Genomic DNA, 14,640 nt, shown 5'->3' on the forward strand with positions numbered 1-14,640 from the left:
AAGACCCAGGACACGCTGGAGGGACTATGTTTCTCGGCTGGCCTGGGAACGCCTTGGGATTCCCCCGGAGGAGCTGGCCCAAGTGGCTGGGGAGAGGGAAGTCTGGGTCTCCCTGCTTAGGCTGCTGCCCCCGTGACCCGACCCTGGATAAGCGGAAGACAATGGATGGATGGATGGATGGTTTATCAATTAGAAATCAGTACAATGTTAGTTCTTTAAAACTAGACTTGTGACAGTAGAATACAAAATACCTTTAACAGCAAATATGTATTTAATATTTTTTTATTTTTATGGAAGCTAAATTCAGTTTGTTTGCCCCAAATCCCTACACCATATCCCTATGTTATAAAAACAATTTGGACATCCCTTCCCCCAGCGTGACTGTATGAATCATGATGGTAGAAAGGAGTAAAATCGGGGTTTGGCCTCGGTGTTTCATGTGGTCCTGACCCCAACTTTAAGAACCACTGGGCTAAAAAACAAAGGTTTCCTCCAAGTCTCCACAACTTTCCCTCATCTGCTTTGTTCAAACCTTCTAAGGCATCTTTAAACCAAGCTGACTATCCGCTGCACACGAATAGAGACGGTTTATCTGAAATTTAGAGAAGAGAGAAAAGAATAAAAAAAAGACCAACTAATATAGTCCTTTATCTGTGTCTGCAGTGTGACAACGCCAAAGGACTGAGGGCCTTCTTTGATGCCATATGCTACGGTCCCAAACACCTGATGATCTTCGGGGGTGTCTGCCCCTCTGTCACGTCCATCATTGCCGAGTCTTTGGAGGGTTGGAATCTGGTGCAGGTAAGGATCTGTGTTTTACGTTGTTTGACCAGTGTGTGCCTACTTGTTCAAGAGGTTTTCGTCGTTACTGCATTTTTTTTTTTTCCAGCTGCCTTGAGTTTCAAATGGGGGGTGTCTAATTCTGCACCTCTTTAATCCATGGATTCCCCCTTCATTTCACCCTTATAGGCATAGTCAGAATGGTTTAAAACCCTCACTAAAAAGGACCAAAAATCAAAATGTTGGCTTGATGTTTTGACAGTTTCTCAAAACACAAAAGAGGCAGATGGCTTTCAAATGTGGTTTCATGCGCCTCACATTTAAAAACTTGCTTGGAGGGTGTTTTCTCATTGCTGTGAACTAATGAAAGCCTAAGTACTCAGGTCAGTTAAGCTAATTAGCTACATTCATATTTCACCATTCAATTACTCTTGCTTCCAAAATGGCATTTGCTGCTATTAATTCAGAGCAGCATCATGAATGCTCAGAGCAAATTAAAACCCGTTTTTTTTCTTTCTCCTTACATTTTGTAAACTTTTGACCCCTTGAGTTGCTGCTCACTGCGTCTTTGACGCTGTTCTGTAAGTACCAGAGAGGGGAATTGCCTCTCTCCAAATAATACATTTCATTTGCTGTAAACCTTGCAAAGGTTATCAGGCAGAGATAAGAAGGCAGGAAGCTTGTGCTTGAAAGAGAGAGCATAATTCAAGAGGCAGCATTTTGAACTGAATGCCACATAATGTTTCATATTTCTTCTTGCAGTACCAGAGAATCTGCAGCTTTTCATTATTCCTTTATGCTCGCTGTCATGTTCAGGTCAATGAAGACTGAAAATATCAGTGTTTGAGGTGATAAGTGTGTCTGTCTTTATATTATTTCAGTGGTAATGCCCGTCTGGAAGAAAGTTCAAGCCACAGTTGAGTTGTGGGTGCTCTTGAGATTGTGTGTATTTGAATGCATGTGTGTGTTACTTTCTCTGTATATTGGTCTGCTTGAAAATGATTCCTCTGAGAGGTGCAGTAGCACTCTAAAGAACACACTGTTTGGTACAATTTGTTCCCCAGAGCACTTTATCTGGTGGGGTCTGTTTTAGCTATCAATACAAAGACTGACACCAACAAATTGAGGCCAGGCTTTTTCCAAAACACACATTGTAATGTTGACTCAATGCACAGCAAGTGATTGGAGGGGTGTAGAGGTGCATAGCCAATGCCAAGCAAAACATAGCTGCTCTTGTCACTGGAAAGTGAACAGCGAGACCTATAGATGTGTGGGTGCCACAAGGACACTCTGAGAACAGATAAAACATCTGGATCTGGAGCAGAGTTTGTGGGATTTTAACCTTTTCAAGCCTGCAGCTTGTCATCTTTTTCAAGACAAACAAGCTATTTCTAGAGGCTGAGAGTCTTTACCTTCAAAGTCATTGTTGTTAACTTTTTTAGATGCAACAATTTTAAATGCTTTAATTCAATGCTTAGGTTTTATTCAGAATCATTTTTAGACAAATCTTCAAGGCTTTTTCGGTCTTTGCGCTCTTTACTGAATTTAAGCCCTCACTGGGTTGCAGATTGGTTCAAGGATGATCATTTTATTCCGAGATGAGCAGCTCCATGTTTGTACACACTCATTTCTTTCCACTGTCCCCAACAAGCTGCTCAGGATGGAATTCGACATAATCTGCTGACTAGATAATGTTTGTTTTCAGCATTTCCTAACGCACTGTATGTATTTTTATTGTGCTATAATTAAAATGAATTGACTAATTGGATTTGAAACTGGATCTGTTTCGGAAGGAATTGGATTTATTGGATTCATTTACCATGGGATTACTTGTATTGTGAATTGGCACTATATATAAATAACTGAATTAAGTATTTTTTTATGAATTACCAGGGAGAAAGATGTAGTTCTTCTGTGCTATTAAAAACAAAACAAAACAACCCATAATTTAATTGTAAAAGCAGTGGCCTGATTGTGCCAATCTGAATGTGTGCAATCTGCCACACAGAGGAATTCTTCTGCTGTCAAATATATATTTTTTGTTGTGACAAGGGATTGTCACCAAATTATACAGTTCAGAGAATTCAAACACGCTTGTATTAGGTCTTCTGGATAGACGTCTTGTGTCAATTAGCTGCATGACTATTTAGTCACACACTCACTAAAGTACATTTAGCATTTTGCTCAGTTAAAGAAAAACCTCCTGATTGTTTGTTGTGCTGTTGGTCTCAAAGTGTCATCGAAATGTATTGACTGAGTTTTAAACTTTTATTTTTTTTCGCCCCAGTCAGAAGTTTTTCTTTAATTTTTTATCTTTCAATCTATGCATGAATGCTCCGTTCTTGGTAAAATGTGTATTTTTAGAGATGCAAGATGTTTTTGCGGGCTTTAGCTACGTCCTCATCAGAATGTGAGTCATCAAGCAGCTGCTCTATATTGAGAGCTTAACTCCCGCAAGAATAAATGTTTGCTGTAAGCAAGTTGCCGGATAGCTTTGTGTCGCTCTTCAGAGCAAAAATTCAATCCGAGTTGCCACTTTTTTTTGTTGTTGTTGTTGTTCTGCATAAACATTTTTAAGGTAGTACTCAGATTTGAGGCAATTTAGATTCTTGGTCGAAGCGCTCCTCATGCTTGTTTGGTAATCTTTACATAAAACTGTGATTGTGTATGCAAGTGTTTGCCTACTTTCTTTTAATTACAAAAACAACTTTGTTTGGGGAGAAAAAGAATGACGAAGAGGGAGAACAAAGAAATTGATGTAAGAATCCCCCTGAGCCAAAACAGGAAGACAAGAGAAGGTAAAACGATTTTAAATTATGAATCCTGCACTCCACAACTTTTCATCTGCCACATTAGAGTTTTTATTTTAACTTATGAATTCTGTCCCCCTGAATATTTCTTGCTGCACTCTGGCATGTCTTCTGCAAAACTTTGGTTAGGAAAAAAATAAAGAATTTTCCACAGTGAGTTTTTTTCCCCCCTTCCTCTCTCTCTCTCTTTTTTGTGGCCCAGGCTTAACAAGCTCATCATTTCCACATCAAAACAGAGAGCTGGCAGATGCTATCTACAGGGGGAGAAAACTGAGAACAAGCACTACTGAAAAAAAGCCTAATCATACACCCATAAAAATAGCATTCAATCAGTGTTGGCGCCTAATGAAGACAACTTTTAAAGGCTCAGCAGAAATAAACTCACCGCATATCTGTTCATTATGGTGTGTGCACACATTTATACTTACAGACGAGCAAGATTTAAACGGCAAAAATCAACAGTTTTTCCCCTTTTTTCCCCAATAAGACAGGTAAAATCATGTCTAAAGGAAAGAATTGTATCATGAGAGCTACTATGTAGTGTGGTATAAAATATGATTGTATAAAAACTAAAATTATTTATACATATGAGCTGAGAAAAATGGCCAAAAACAAGCTTGATCCCTTTGCAGGAAGACTATCAATACCTTCAAGAAAAATAATTGTTTAATTTCCAGAATGCAGTTTAATTTTGACTCAATTGTCTTCAAGAACGCAGAACTATCAGTGGTCAAACTGGTGAAATGTTACCAAATATTTCCCGACATCACTGACATTTACAACAGGAAATATCTCATCAGTAAAGTGATGGAAATATAACCACATACCTCCTGTAAGCACAGCCAATAAAATAACTTTTGAAATGTCAGTGAGCAGATAAACAGTTTAATTTGTTAATTTGTCTCATTTTCAGTCATGTGATAGTCTGTTGTTCATTGTGGGTTTAAGTCCTGTGGAGCCCCTTATGTAATTTAATATGCCAAGGTAATATCAAATATGGCAAAAATACTTGCACATCAGCTCCCCGCCCTCCAGAAAGGAGAAGTGGGTAAAGAAGATGGATGGAAAAATAATTGCTAAATAAAATAAACATGTCGATATAATACCCTGTGATCATGTCTGATGAAAGCAGATATCATTAGTTTTTTTGTTTAAGAAAATGGCTATCTTGATGTGTATATTTTTTAAAATTATTTAAGTGCTTCTGTAAAGTTTCCCATCTCATGTAAAAGTTAAAGATGCTTGAGGAAAAGTCAGGAGTGTTGGTAGTGAGTCTCAACTTTCTTTCACAAAAATCAGATCCCTGAGCGTCGCTGGTTGTTGTAACTCTGGCTCTCTGGTCCTAAACAACTCTAGTGCCACACTGGTTCTGCACAAAAGTCATTTGTAACTCTGTGTGTGTAACAAAATGAGGTAACTACTGTATGTAGCACAAACGTCCATTGTGTGCAGTGAGGTTTTTTTATTTTTATTTAACAGAATCAAGTTGAACATCATCCCCTTTACTCGGCGTTCTGCAAATCCCAGCATTCAGGGACGAAACATGTCATTGTTGAAGGTTGATTTGAAAGGTAACTAGTGAAGATAAACAGCATGGTTTAGCCTGCTGGTATTAATTACAACAGTACGAAGTTATGGTTTGATGTTTAATTTCATTCCCTTTGCACTATGAAGACCAAGATTCAGAGCCATCAAACGAAACTAAAACCAAAAAGAAAGCTGAAAAACTGTTGTATTCTGTAATCTAATGAATCATAGTTGTAGTGTTCTTCTACAAACATTAAGTAACATTTAATGGATAAATCAAGTTTCCATGTAGATCTTAAAATTTGCTGAACTTGAACGTCTTAAAAACAGAACCCAAAACAGCTTTTAATAGCATTTTTAAACAACAAATGATTTATTAGCCTGTATAAAGAGATCATATAACATGTATGAGACAAAAATGTGAGATTTTAAGTTTTTCCTGTGGTTTTCTTTCTTTTTTCTTTTTATTTAAACAATGATTTAATTTAATTTCAGAAAACATTTGGCAACATTTTTTTTATTTTCATTTATAATGCAAGTCTGCAGTCCTGCCTGTTTTCTGTAAAGGCCTCTTTGGTTTCCAGCATTTAGCCATAGCCGATCCGGTCACCCTCTTGCTGGCTTATTTCCTTTCACCAATTAGATTTGTGGTGGTGCTGCTCATTTTCAGTCACTGCTGGTGTGAAATGAAAAATTATGCTCTCCGATCGTTTTGGCTCGCAGATTTTGACAGAGAGGAGAGACGGGAAAGCCTCGTCTAATTTCCTTCAAATTGATCATTTATGGAAGTCTTAAGGAATTTTTTTTTGTTTAGAAGACAACAGCAAAAAAAATCTCCGATATTAGTGTAATCTGTTTAGAGATGCTCTTTAGCAACCTGCGACGCTTGTGAAACTGTAGCACCAGCCCTCCGATTCATTAATCTTGAGAATGCTGCATAATGACACCAATATTTAGGAGGAGGAAAGAGTGGATGCGCCCTCTTAACGTATTATGGTCAAGATCAGGCCACAGAGCTAATATTTAGCTGCATATGAGGCTCATTTTTCTCCTGTACCTGCCGTATCGATCGCCGATGCTTCATTAAACCAGGCAATTTAGGGACAGGAGAGCTGCAGTTCCGCCATCCTGCCGCAGCATTCTCGTTTTCTAAACCTCCACATCTTTAGTGTCGTCTTTTTTTTTTTTACTTTCCCCCACATTTTCTTTCTCACTCTGCCTGAGTGCTACACTGGATGCTTCAATAAAACATGTAATGCCTAGCACTGCAGTATTCTGCCTCACTTACGTCAAACCCTCATGTGTACCGTATCAATATTTCATCACTTCTAAAGTTTAGGATGAAAATCTCAGTGTGCAAGTGCAAAGACGGTGTGGGCTTCCCAACAGAGCATCATATTGACCTGAAACAAATTGAACTAAAGAGAAAAACGGTTAATTCAAAAGAGTCATGATGATGTAATATACATTATTGTAAAAGTACTATTAATTCAAATAGAATGGTAGTTATGCGTCAGTATAGGTCTTTTTTTTGCAGCAGAACTGAAGAACCTTCTCACCATTAATCACAGCCTCAGATGTTGTGCAGTGTCGTCTGTTGTGTTCAGCAGTTTGCACAATCTTCCCTTTTTTACATTCAGCATAGGGGGGCTCTAGAGCCCAACCCGATGCAGCGTGAGCTCCTCAGTCTCTCTTTTTTTTATCAGCTTATTTAGCTTTTTGCTGGCTCCGATGTTGCTGCACCAACCCATCTCGTCGAAGAAAGTTGTGTTCTCTTCCAAAGACTTTACGATTCACAAACAGATTGCTGCAAACATTTAAAGACCTTCTCTGTTCCGTGTTGTTACCAGCCTAAAAGCAGCATCGCACCGAGCTGCAGCTGCTGGCGACTAGATGGCGAACGGCCTTTACCAGGGAGTCTCCAAAATGTCTGGAAACATGTGCGGGGTTTTCCAACTTACTCTCGAGTGGCAGAGGATTGCTGTCTTGCCGCTTGAGATTCGAACGTGTACAAAAAGCTGTGCAACAAGTTTTCTCAAAATAGTCGTGGGCGTCTCCAACTGGTCTCATAAACGCTGGAGTTGTGTTTTGACACCTGCACAGGAGGAGAAAACACGTCCAGTTCTAAAAACTGCACCGATGACAAACAGTTACTGAACTGGTCCAAATCTGTCAGTCTTCATTTCAAAAGTGTACTCCGGTACATTAAATCGTAAATATGGCGGCAGCTGCCAAGGTTGGGCAATGAAATGATGTGCATGGTCTAGAATACAGTTTTGCAAGTTGTCCACATGACAATAAGCTGTAAATTAAAAACAAACAAACTATACAGTCAATACGACCTCACAACTCACTGATCACAAACAACTGTAATCAAAACTTCCCCTTTTTTCCTGCAGGTTTGAGTCAATAACCAGTCTCCAACAGCTAAAGCCCAGTTGGATGCTACCTTAAGTGTTGAATTTGTTGCACAGTTTATTATTCTTGTCAAATACAGCAACAACCCGGGTGAAGTTCATGTTCATTTCTAGCTTGGCTGTTCTTTTAAAGGTTTTTATGTGTTCCCCGGAACACTCATTTTTATATTTGCTTTGGTTCGCCGCATGTGTTTACTGAAGGTCCACTCTTAGGAATAATTGCCAACTTTCTCTTTTCTTTTAGAAAGTGACTCTGAAAAAAGGCTGCATGTTTACAACAGCCAATTAAGCACGATTTCCCACTGTTTCAAAGTTTCTTGACAACATTTATAGAAAGCAGGAAGTGGCATTTCTCCCTGTTTGTCATCCATCATTGCTGTTGTTCCCTAACCTGGCTGGAGACAAACACAAAGTAAAATCACTGCTGCTGTCTTACAGGGAAACAAATGATTGGATTTGTTACACTTAGCTTGTTGAAATATTAAGGAACAGACTTTTTACTTCACTTTAAATTGCACTGCAGTTTTGAGAAACAAAGTGCTGATGTAGTTTAACAATGCAAATGTTGACATTTAAAGCAAAGCAAGATAAATGAGCCTTCTGCAGAGATAAATATGAAAAGTGTTATTCCTGTGTTTTCTTGTTTAGTCTGCCACAATTTCTGTCTTTTACAGCCAATGGCAAAATGAGTCAGAAAGAGATGAGAAAAAAAAGTAATTATATGCTTTACTGTGCATTATTGAGACTTTTTTTTTGTCATGAATGGTGCCTACATTCGTAGAACGCATCAGCATGTAGTAGCGGCGTTCTCACACGCTGTTGTACCGATTCACAGTTCTGAATGCATGCAATTTGACAGGAAACACAGTCATTAGCTAATTACCAACATTTGTTGAATACAGCCAGCTAACGTGTTGCAACTGGTGGTGTCACAAATTGGGTAAACATGCTGGTTTGGAGGCACGAATAAGAATAAGAGCTTTGACGGAAACTCTTGCTGTCTCACTTCTCGTCGCTGAAGTAGAAACGTCTCCAAATCAGCTTTTTGTTTTTGTTTTTTCTCACCACTGAGACACGTCTTCCAACGCTAAGATGGTTGAGGCAAACTCAAACGGAATGCAGCATGTTGAAACCCACCCTTGCGTTTGAAAACCATCATTTTCCCAGCAGTTTCAAAGTTGCGTGAGAGTAAAAACGAAAATCTGACATTCTTGCTGCTCTAATGATGGTGCAGGACCTGGCAGCCGACAACAACAACAATAAACAAACGAGAAACATTAACAGCTAGAAGCTAAATTTAATGTTTCGTATAGGAGCACTCATCCTGTAAGGGCTAAGAGGTTTTTTTTCCCCTCTCTCTCTCTCTCTGCCCAGAAATTCATATTCTATTCCTCTTTTTATTCTTCCTCTTTTGGGGTTTCCCATGCAGCTTTGATATTACTTACTGTATTTAGGTCATAGCTTCTTTGAAGAGCCAGCCTGGCGTATACAACCTCTAGATCCAGCTAAGGCTTTGAACTAAAACACCGTTCATTAAATTGCAACAATTACCAACAACTTTTACACAGCGAGCCTGATGAGCCAAGCACAGACATGTACAGAGGGTGATTTGGTTCATTTTAAGAAACCGGATTTGCTGTTTGTCTCAAACGACTGTAAAGATAATCTCTGAAATCAGTAAAGAAAGAGTAAGAAAAAAAAAAAGGTAGTAAGGGTTGGGTGAAGAAACATGAAAAACGGTGAGACGACCAGTCCGAAAAAGTAAAAGAAAAAAAAAATCAAAAAAATGTAAAAGTAACTGAAAAGAAGAAGTAAAACTAAAAAAATGCAAAGAACAACATTCATGTGATAATACTAAATACAAAGTGGGTGAAGGGATTTTAAAGGGATAATTCAGATTTTTGAATTGGGTTCTGTGGAAAGGTTAGGAACAATTAATATCTTACCTGTTGTAGATAGCTTTTTGATTGACCTCAGTTCTGAGAAAAAGTTTCATTCTGATCAAAATTGATGAGCTAATGGCTAGTCTGAGTGGAGCCAGTCTTAAATCAACTCCAACTCCAAAATCTGTGCCACTGTGAGTTTCACATTGCATAGTTATTGAAGCTGCAATATTATATTTCTGCTGGAAGTGCCCCTGCACATGCAATGCTACAGCTAGCTGCTACTGCAGCTATTTGCACTTGGAAAACAGTTACAGCATTCTGTGGAAATTACTGCAATGCAAAACTGACAGTGATGCAAAAGTGTACAAAACAGCCTTCAGGTGAACCACGAGGAAATTCATGAGGTTTGAGTTGTTTAAGCTGCAGCAATCAGCTTTGGTCTCAGCCCAACTGAGAGCTGTTAGCTTGTTGTTCTGGTCAGATTTAAGTTTTAATTTTCCCAGTCTGAGGTTGTTCAAGGAGCCATCTACAGCAGGTAAGATGTTAATTCTTCATAATGGTTCTGCAGAAATCCACATCAAAATATCAGAACTGATTCTTCAAAGGTGCATGTTTTTAACAAACAACAGCAAGATTTTGACTTCTGGCTGTCTAACCCCCCCCCCACCAGGGTTACTGCTTCACCTCAGTTTTATTTATTTTTAATAAGCAATTTCAAGAACTGTCCATTTGATGATTCATAGAACAATTCATATATATTAAAAAGATCATAGCTGCCTTGTTCATCTTCGTATTCTTTTGATGATGATTATTTTTTCCCAGTGTAGGGACACAGTTCAGAACCATAGAGCTTTGTATCTCATCGACCCAGAAATTTGTGTCGGAAATGCGCTGCTCTGAGGCCAGTATTAGAAGGATCCTTTGAAACTCTATCAAAAACAAGAGCTCGCCGAGCAATTGGACATCAAAGAAGACCCAGCTCCATTACAGGCCATTAAAACCATAACGGCTACTTGGAAAGATTGAAGCGTAGAGGATCGATAAAGGGCAGTTTAACTGTCTGACACAGCTCACTAATATCTGAAGCATCATCTCCCATTCAGAGGCAGGCGGGGGAGGAGAGGGGGAAATGAGAGGAAGAGGAGATGAGGACAAACTTGGAGGACGAGAGAGGAAATGGAAAGATTTTTTTTTTTCCAGCAAAGTTTTTGATCTTCTGTTACTCACCTTTGTTTTAGTCCCTCCCATTCTTCATGTACAGTAGTGTTGTACAGGGATCATATAAACTGATCTCACTCGAACCACACTGAACACATGGTGCAACTAAATGAAAAGACGAGCAATACGCTCTGAAATTACCACAGAAAAACATGCCCTAACGTGATCAAATCATAACAGGAAAAAATACTTTCAAGGTTATTGAGTCAAATTAAATCTTCTGCCAAGCATATAGAAGAGTAGTAAAAAAAAAAAAATGGAAAAACACCAAATGTAGACAGGGGGCTTCAAGACTCTTTTCTACCTCCTGACTTGATTAAATTCATTTTCCTCTTTGTCACTATCTTCTGTCTCTCTTTTCCTCCCACACTGATCCTCTTTCACTTTATCGGAGCATCAGAATGTGGAAGCGTTAAGCCTCTTTGAGATTGATAGTAAGCTATATGCTACTTTCAATCCTCATTGGTGCACTCATTGAATGCCTCTCCGTTTCCACCTCTGGCTACAAATGGGATCCAGTATGATAAGTCCCGATCATTTATGATGTCTCTCTAGCTTCAGGACACATTGATTTAGGCTCTAAAAACACGATCGTTGCTGAAATTGACTTAAATTCTTAAAGAGAACCTTATACCACAGTTGTTGTTGCTCCATTCTGTTTTAAAGCTGTGAAACGGTCAATTTGTTCATTGATGTATGGGTTTAAATTATTGCCTGTCATCAGAAGGTGCGGGTGGATGATAATGGTTTTACCTGTCTGTGTGTGTGTGTGTTTGAGGGTCTGTTTGAGGGTCTGTTTGTTACTAAACTATCATGAACCATTGGAAGAATTTTAATGAAACTTGCAAAAAGTAATCATTGGGTTTATCTACAACTTTAACTCTTGGAGTCGATTCAATCCAAGATGGCCACCACAGCTAATTGACATTAACCAACACTAACATGTCCATAACTCTTAAGAGATAACTTTTTAGATACTGAGGTAAAGTTTCATGTGGTAGTACCTGAGGGCCACTATTGTGTGAGATTTTGCATATTGTTGTTTTAAAGGTTTGAACTTTGTTATTTCTCAACATAACATCTTAGGCTACAGTTCTGGTATGAAAAGCAGATACGGTGTGTGAGACTTTTTAAATAATTCTTGTTTTTCTTCGTGCTCAAATTGAGGAAAGTGTTTGCTGTTTTCGTCGGCTTAATTTCCAGGACGCGTTTCTTTTTTTAGAGACAACATTAGGCGAACAGCTTCTCTCTCCTAAAGTCACAAATCTTGGTGCCAGTTGGTGTCCTCTTTGAACAGCTGTGCCACTCAGGCTTAGACTTAGGCAGACAAACAATTGTTCCGATGAGTAAATGAGCGATCGCATGTGAGCAAAAAAATGCAGGAGTGGGATATGTGAGTTCAGTTTACGTCCCCTTTCCATGTGTTTTTCTTAAACTTATGCTTTTCAGTCATGTCCTGTAAGATCTTTCTGTTCTTTCTAACCCTCCTTTCTTTTTTCTCTCTTGATCAGTCATTTAACAAAAGACCTGCATTATGTGGAAGAAAGTATTATCACCATATTCATATTGATTAATCTCAAGGAGGATCATGATCCAGAACTGGATAATGCTGTTACTGTGTCTGTGTAGGTGGTTGATTTAGTTATATCAGCTTACCTTCCAGCTATATTTATCTGAATTTATAGGTATAGTTCCATTTACATTTTATATCATTGCACAAGGAACAAAATGTTTTCATATTGGCTGTTTCATTGCTGTCCAGGTCTTTGCAGCTTCAGTTTAGTCAAATCCACTGTTTGATATTTATCTGCTTGTTTTTGTGGTAATCCAAAACCACTGCCTCCTTATCTTCACCTGCAGTAAATATGCAGCCTGAAGCTGGAATTTATTTTACAAGGTGATTTCTTTAAATTATAAAACCTTAAAAACTGTGACAGAAGTGCTCAGACGGCTTCCTGACACCCAGTTTTTAGTCATGGCTCCGCTTGGGGGAGAAAGAAGCGAATAAATATCTTTGTGCTTGTTTTTAATCCACTGGATGGTTAATGTTGTTCACTGAAGTCTAGAAAAGCCATTGTGTGCCTCAACATATAGTTTGTCCAAAACCAGATATTTATTTTAGCTCGTCTTTCAAGACTTTGAGTAATTTGAGGCGTTTGATACTTTTAGATACCAGTTGTTAGGTTCCAATAAAATTCCTTTAAGTTCTTCTTTTAACTTCTTTCTGTTTGAAATGTTCAAATTGTGCAACAATGGGACTGCGTCTGAGTGTTTTTGTCAGTTTTTTTTGTTGTTTTTTGTGTCAATCTCGATAAAATGTGATATCATTCACAGCGTCTGGTGGGAGTTTGAGTCGTGCTGACAGTCCTTCAGAGATCTCTCTGGATTGTCGGGTGAGTTTTCCTGTGATAAGATTGCCCCCAAATGCTTCTTGTTGGCACGTCCAACATGCTTTCCTCCGTGTTCACATTCAGTGGGGTTTTCAAGTCGTCCTGTTTTTTTCTCCTTTTTCAAAAGCCCGCAGCAGAAGAAGCCTCCGCTAAGTATTTGGCACCAGTTCGTTATTCCATTTATCCTGGCAGAAGCACAAGCTTTTACGGTTTCAGGACCCACACCAGGGCCAGGAACTTTCTTCATGATTAGTTCTACGGTTCTTTGTGCTGCCTTGATGGGTTTACTGTGTCACATTTGTCAAAATATTTGTTTTTGTTTGGAAGCTGGAGCATCACATTTATATGTAAATTGGCAGCGTAGTGTGAATACTGAATCTGAAAGCAGTTCCTTCATGTCATGTAGCATGATTTGAGTTTTTTCATGAGACCATTAAGTTCCTATACAGCAGGTCATTTCTTCGAATGGGATGTATTATCTACTAATCAGTGGTAAGATTACACGTACTGACAGGTGAAGTAAAACAAATGTTACAATATTGCTCTGGTAGAGGGGGCAGTGGACGGGACGTTTGAGGTAGCAGGTGAACATTTCGCTCTTGTGGTTGATGTCGCTTCATAACTTCACAACTGCAGTTCTCGTGTGATGTTCTTGGCCTGCATTGGTCAACATCTACCAAAAGGGCTTTCAGTATAAATAATCTGTGAATCAGTGACAGAGTCAGAGGTGATCAAGAATCATTGAAACACATGTGGAGTGAAGATTGGCCCCTGTGGTCTAAACCAAAAAAAAAGCTGTTCTCAAACTAGTTAAAGAAAAAAAGGTTCTCCTGTTTTTGATGGAAAAGTCTCTGAACACAGTGCATCAGTTTCTTTCTTTTCTTTGAATGAGACAGCATAGCAGCAGCCTAGTTGCTGATTTCTGTTCATTACAATGAACTAATAGGCTTCAGAAGCGAACCAAAGAACAATAGAAGAAGGTGGCTTGGTCTTGTGAATACATTTTTTCTTTTTCTTTTTGTTTTTACATGCGGACGACTGGGTCCACGATGCACTATGGGAAGCAGACAAGCTGGCAAAAGAAATGCAACGCTTTGGGCAGTGGGCTGTGAAGAAAACCTTGGGTTCTGTCATTCAAGTGCAAGCTAAAAAGGTTTAAAATTGGTTAAGGGAACCCAGCACAAAACTGGACATGTTCACTAGCCTCTACATTCTCAGATTTCCATCTAATCAATCTTCTGGGGAAAAATAAATAAAGAAAAAGGCCCATGAAGGCCCTATCTCACACCTTACAGGGCCTAGAGCAGTGTTTCTCAACCTTTTTTGGGCCAGCGCCCCCCTATCCATTATCAAGGCCTCTTACCGCCCCCCTCCCACTCTCCACCTTTTTTTTTGCCTGTTTACATGAATAAATTGTTTTTATTCATGGATTTATATAATACCTGATCTTGGGTATGGCCCATCAGAACATCTTTGTGGGTCATTCTCCACCATGTGCTGCTTCAATGAGTCCCCCACCTACTGTGGTGAAGGCCATTCAGATGGATCTTCTGAGTAAAGTCTTGCCACAACCTTCTCCTCTGCACCTCTGTTCCTCATCATCATCATCATC

General features: G+C 39.0%; 1 protein-coding gene across 3 annotated transcripts in view; it reads left to right on the plus strand.

The window, feature by feature from the left end:
* Window positions 1–14,640, plus strand: part of gabbr2 (gamma-aminobutyric acid (GABA) B receptor, 2) — a 198,531-nt gene that overhangs the window by 59,634 nt on the left and 124,257 nt on the right. For all 3 annotated transcript variants that reach the window (XM_025007703.2, XM_025007704.1, XM_017426373.3), the window contains one exon: window positions 664–801. In XM_025007703.2, the coding sequence (XP_024863471.1) occupies window positions 727–801 (75 nt within the window). In that variant the 5' untranslated portion in view covers window positions 664–726. The remainder of the gene's footprint in view (window positions 1–663; window positions 802–14,640) is intronic.

This window comes from Kryptolebias marmoratus, linkage group LG5 (genome assembly GCF_001649575.2).
Source record: "Kryptolebias marmoratus isolate JLee-2015 linkage group LG5, ASM164957v2, whole genome shotgun sequence".
Classification (NCBI taxonomy): domain Eukaryota; kingdom Metazoa; phylum Chordata; class Actinopteri; order Cyprinodontiformes; family Rivulidae; genus Kryptolebias; species Kryptolebias marmoratus.